The sequence below is a fragment of the Aplidium turbinatum genome, chromosome 17 (assembly GCF_918807975.1).
Source record: "Aplidium turbinatum chromosome 17, kaAplTurb1.1, whole genome shotgun sequence".
Classification (NCBI taxonomy): Eukaryota; Metazoa; Chordata; class Ascidiacea; order Aplousobranchia; family Polyclinidae; genus Aplidium; species Aplidium turbinatum.
In genome coordinates, this window is record NC_137488.1 from 19,897,967 (window position 1) to 19,903,988 (window position 6,022).

General features: G+C 36.4%; 2 protein-coding genes across 2 annotated transcripts; both read left to right on the forward strand.

Annotated features, from left to right (window-relative positions):
• Positions 1-675: 675 nt before the first annotated feature.
• Positions 676-1,506, forward strand: LOC145786298 (kelch-like protein 38). Its single transcript, XM_082597938.1, has one exon. It carries the CDS (start codon positions 676-678, stop codon positions 1,504-1,506), a length of 831 nt encoding a protein of 276 aa, XP_082454064.1.
• Positions 1,507-3,909: 2,403 nt separating this feature from the next.
• Positions 3,910-6,003, forward strand: LOC145786119 (kelch-like protein 25). The gene has a single exon (XM_082597771.1). The coding sequence runs from the start codon at positions 3,953-3,955 to the stop codon at positions 5,636-5,638; it is 1,686 nt and encodes a 561-aa protein (XP_082453897.1). The 5' UTR covers positions 3,910-3,952; the 3' UTR covers positions 5,639-6,003.
• The last annotated feature ends 19 nt before the right edge of the window (positions 6,004-6,022 follow it).

Genomic DNA, 6,022 nt, shown 5'->3' on the forward strand with positions numbered 1-6,022 from the left:
TTGACACGGCGAGAAGAGCACAATAAACATGCCCAGGTCAGATATTTTAGAGAACAGGCCTGTCATACCAGCAGCTGCAGGGAGCGGCATGATTTGGTGTTGAGATGCACCCGGGGAGGGGGTCTAGTAGCTTAAGTCGCGAAGCCATGTTCCGGAGTCGAGCTACCTGTGGATGGAGAGTGTGGAAGGAAAATTTTGTAGGCACCGTCCGCAAAGTTTAGGCGGAACTGACCAGGGAGACAGGCTTTGCTTTCTGAAATGCAAAAATGTAATGTGGTCCTCAACTTAATTTACAAGTATTCATTTGGCCCTCAAAACAATTTCAGTTTGAGATCTAGAAAATCGTTTGAGATCTAAGAATAAATTATAGGATGTCAATTCGTTATTTTAGCAATGTTTGTGGCATAATTTGTATTTTCGTTTTTGTTTCGACGCTGCAGTTCGTGACTCTATTTGTGTTTTAACTTTTTACTGCACTTTTCCTCTGCAGTATGATAAAAATTTGTACATCATTGGAACTTGTAAAGTTAGTTGACATGAATTGTACATCAAAAAGTCTGCATTTGAAATTAAAATAATTGGTTGCTGCATTGGTATTTTAATCAGCTCATTTTATGTTTCAGCTGGAAAAATTCAGTATTTTAGTCATTCTATCAATCTAATTGCTTTCTAAACATGTGCTTTTCACTTGTTGGTAGAACTGATCTAGAGCAAGTAACGAGGAAGAGAGCAAATGAATCAAATTTGTTGGAATATGCGAATCAGAACAGACATTCAGGATCGTTTAATGATGTTGAAATATGCGCAGGGAATGATCGTGTTCCTGCAAACAGGATGGTCTTGTCTTGCTTTTCAATTTATTTTGAATCATTGTTCAAAATTGAGATGAAAGAAAAATATCCGAGTTCCATTGAAATCAACTGTGTAGACGGAAACTCAATGAAAAGTTTGATTGAATTTATTTACACTGGAGACATTGATATTAACAACGAGAATGTTTGTGATTTGATTGCAGCATCCAATTACTTACAAATTGATGATGTGAAGCAGTTTTGCTTTGATTTTGTCAGTGAAGCCCTTAGTCCAAACAACTGTTTTATTGTTCTTGATATAGCAGCATACTTCCAAAATGGTTCACTGGAAACTCAAACTCTTGAAATGATTGCTAGAAATTTTGATGCAGCGTCAAGTACAATTGAGTTCAAAAATTTCAAAGTAAAAGCTTTGAGAAATTGCATTTCGAAACAAGATCGATCCATTGTCAATGAAGGTTCAGTATTCAATGCTATATTGGGATGGATCAAACATGACGAAAGAAATCGTGCCAGTGAGTTACGTGAGCTTTTGAAACTTGTAGATCTTCACAAACTTCCACCACCATTTTTTGAAGAAGTTATTTCAAAAGAAAATTTGGTGATGCATAACCCTGGTTTATGTCAGTTGATGTTTCAAGCACAAAACAAGATTTTCAAGAATTTGATGCAACCAGAAACACAAGAATACTGAGCTTAGGTGGAACTTTTTGAACATTTGATTTTGTACTGATCTAGTTTGCTGTTGCAAAAGCAAGTCGAAGTCCATTCCTTTTCTGTCATTTGAAGGTAAAAGTATTCGGCATGTGATGCATCTTGCCAAAAACACCATCAAAGTTTGCAATTTTATTAATTTTACGCATTCTTTAAAATTCTTACTCCAGGTACTCGCGATTCTAGGTATATCAAATGTCTTGTTTTGTCTGTTCATGCCGGAATCTACTTTTCCTGAAGTCTAACTGAGGTGATTGTTGCTCTTCTATAAAGATGGTAGCCTACTGCTATTTTGCATTCATCAAATGCTGGCATTTGCACAACAATCTAACCTCTTAGTGTTATTTATTAAGTTAAGAATCGATTTCGCTATAGTAATAGCATCTTCAGCTAGCCACATGTAAAAAAGAAAATTTGAAAATACGTAAAACGAACAAATAAAGCAAACTCCGATATTATCAACATGCATAAAATTCTATTCTAAATAGATAGTTACATAAAATTAAAATCAAAACCTGCAAGCCTAAATTTTAAACTGCTGTTCTGCCACGATTTTCAACACCATAACTGGTAGAAAATTCAAGAACACATGAACATTATCATCCATCAAGTAAATTACAATCGTTCAACCAGACGAATACAAAGAAAAACGCAATTTAAATTACAGTCCACTGCCATAAGTTTACATTGATATAACGCCAAAAAGAATAACTTGTGGATGGGCATGGTTGAATAATCTACACTACAGGGGTCGGAGGTTGCTGATGACATGGGAGTAACAAAGCAGACTAAGTGGTTGGTCGAATCAATTTTTGTATGTTAATGGTGGCTTTAATTTTATGTAGCCATTTATCTTCAGCGACGTCTAAATATTGTTTGCTGGGTTGTTCGGCGAAAGTAACAACAAAGCAGTCTGCCAGAGCTGGTTTCTTTTTTAGTTCACTGTTGTGGAATTTTGCATAATGTTTCAATTATGCTGCTTTGTCACCGGACTTATCAGAGTGATTAAAACTGTTCCAAATAGATCTGTGTGTGGCCCAACGTGTGGAAAACTTTGTGATGGTTTGGCCTACATAGTGTTCGTAACATATAGTGTTTGTGACATAGTGTTCGTGACATATAATGTTGTGGATATGTTTCCTGTTCTGTGTGACTACATTGCCAACAAACCTTTAATAAATACAGATTTGATTTTCTCTGACATTCAACAACATTTGCAATTGCTTTCTGTACATTTTACGAAGTACTTTTTAAAAAAGACATATGAGAATTTTGACTGGATTTTAAACCCTTTTGTTGTTGCAAAAACTGATCTGTCAGGACGCAAAGAAGAAGAATTGGCTGAAATGTCATCTGACCGAACTTTAATGATTAGTTTCAATCAAAAACCTCTTGCATCTTTCTGGTTAAGTGTTGAGAACGAATATCCACTGCTCTCACAAAAGGCTACCCAAATGTTATTACCTTTTGCCACTACCTACATGTGTGAGACAGCATTTTCAGCTCTTACAAATATGAAGACAAAATACCGGTCCAGACTTATCGTAGACTCTGAATTGCGAGTTTGCTTGTCACAAATTGCTCCAAGAATTGACAAGTTGTGCAGTAAGAAGCAATCACATCCATCCCATTGATGTTGTCATTTCGATTAATAAACATGATTCAGTGTTACTTATTTTTATTTGTATTAACATTTATCGCTGGTTAGGCGGAAAATTGATGCGACATAAGATTGGGGTCCGCGAAAAAACACTTTGACAAATAGGGGTCAATTGCCCAAAAAGTTTGGGAAACCCTGCGAGAACAGGCCTGTCATACCAGCGGCTGCAGGGAGCGGCATGATTTGGTGTTGAGATGCACCCGGGGAGGCGGGTCTAGTAGCTTAAGTGGCGAAGCCATGTTCGGGAGTCGAGCTACCTGTGGATGGAGAGTGTGGAAGGAAAATTTTGTAGGCACCGTCAACAAAGTTTAGGCGGAACTGACCAGGGAGACAGACTTTGTTTTCTGAAATGCAAAAATGTAATGTGGTCCTCAACTTAATTTACAAGTATTTATTTGGCCCTCAAAACAATTTCAGTTTGAGATCTAGAAAATCGTTTGAGATCTAAGAATAAATTATAGGATGTCAATTCGTTATTTTAGCAATGTTTGTGGCATAATTTGTATTTTCGTTTTTGTTTCGACGCTGCAGTTCGTGACTCTATTTGTGTTTTAACTTTTTACTGCACTTTTCCTCTGCAGTATGATAAAAATTTGTACATCATTGGAACTTGTAAAGTTAGTTGACATGAACTGTACATCAAAAAGTCTGCATTTGAAATTAAAATAATTGGTTGCTGCATTGGTATTTTAATCAGCTCATTTTATGTTTCAGCTGAAAAAATTCAGTATTTTAGTCATTCTATCAGTCTAATTGCTTTCTAAACATGTGCTTTTCACTTGTTGGTAGAACTGATCTAGAGCAAGTAACGAGGAAGAGAGCAAATGAATCAAATTTGTTGGAATATGCAAATCAGAACAGACATTCAGGATCGTTTAATGATGTTGAAATATGCGCAGGGAATGATCGTGTTCCTGCAAACAAGATGGTCTTGTCTTGCTTTTCAATTTATTTTGAATCAATGTTCAAAATTGAGATGAAAGAAAAATATCAGAGTTCCATTGAAATCCACTGTGTAGATGGAAATTCAATGAAAAGTCTGATTGAATTTATTTACACTGGAGACATTGATATCAACAGCGAGAATGTTTGTGATTTGATTGCAGCATCCAATTACTTACAAATTGATGATGTGAAGCAGTTTTGCTTTGATTTTGTCAGTGAAGCCCTTAGTCCAAACAACTGTTTTATTGTTCTTGGTATAGCAGTATACTTCCAAAATGGTTCACTGGCAACTCAAACTCTTGAAATGATTGCTAGAAATTTTGATGCAGCGTCAAGTACAATTGAGTTTAAAAATCTCAAAGTAAAAGCTTTGAGAAATTTCATTTCGAAACAAGATCGATCCATTGTCAATGAAGGTTCAGTATTCAATGCCATATTGGGATGGATCAAACATGATGAAAGAAATCGTGCCAGTGAGTTAATTGAGCTTTTGAAACTTGTAGTTCTTCACAAACTTCCACCACCATTTTTTGAAGAAGTTATTTCGAAAGAAAATTTGGTGATACATAACCCTGATTTATGTCAGTTGATGTTTCAAGCACAAAACAAGATTTTCCAGAATTTTATGCAACCAGACAAGAACACAAGAATATTGAGCTTAGGTGGAAGTGAGACATTATCTAAAGTAATTGAAGTTTATAATTGTAATGATGAACCACCACTTGCCTTCCCTGATTTACCAGGTGGTCGAGATAGTGGTTGTGCTGTTGCAATACGTGGCTTTTTGTATTATCTTGGTGGAGATAAACACGACGACGATGAAGGCAAAAACATTCCAACATCTTCAGTTTGGCGAATTTGTTTATCTGAAAAGCAATTAAAGTGGGAAAATGTCAAGCCAATGAAAAAGACAAGATCAAAGATGGGAGCAACTGTGTTTGATGGAAACCCGGTTGCTGTCGGTAGCCAAGAACCTGGGGAATGTTATTTATCAACATTTAATTCATGGCATAATTTACCTGCATTGCGACAAGCCAGATCTGCAAACGCACTTGTCGCTTGCAATGATCGCTTGTATGCAATTGGTGGAAGTGACAACGGTGAATATTTGTCATCTGTTGAATGTTTGCGAAGTGGTGAAAAGAAATGGAAAGTTGTAAGCCCCATGCAAACTCCACGACGATGGCTGGCAGCTGTTTGTTGTGATGGATTTATTTATGCCATTGGTGGAGAAGCTGAAGCTGATGAACATGATAGTGCTACACTCAAAAGTGTTGAAAAGTATGATCCATCAACAGATGAATGGACTTACATCAGTGACATGCATTTCTGTCGATTTTATTTTTCTGCTTGTGCTTTGAAAGGAAGAATATTTGTTGTTGGTGGCCTTGATGAAAGAGATCAAGCAGTCAAAGAAATAGAGTGTTATGACCCACAAACTAACGAATGGAGTATTGTTGGAAAAACTGATGAAGAATTGTTTCATCATTCTGTTGTAGCCATCTAACGTCTCCATCAACAATAAGAGCTAACTTTATCGCGTCATAATGCTGCTTTCGTGGAATGCTTGTTGTTTGCATATAGATACCAGTACTTTGATTTTAGTTTGTTTTACGTGCTTGCACAATCTGTTTGTCACAATAATTTCTGATGCGTTTATAAGTTGCTTTTAACATACAGGCTTTATCTTTTCGTGCGCATGGCATGACATATGTTTGAAAATTGTACAAAATAAAAACTGTCACGGTAATTAAAGTTGTTTCACCAACTCTACAATCTGCACGCAGTTATAACTCTTTGGTTAATTTGTTTTGGTATGTTAATGGTAAATTAGAAAATGTGAATCATGAGCAAGGACCAAGACAATGGCGGCTTCTGCGTGCATGATGAT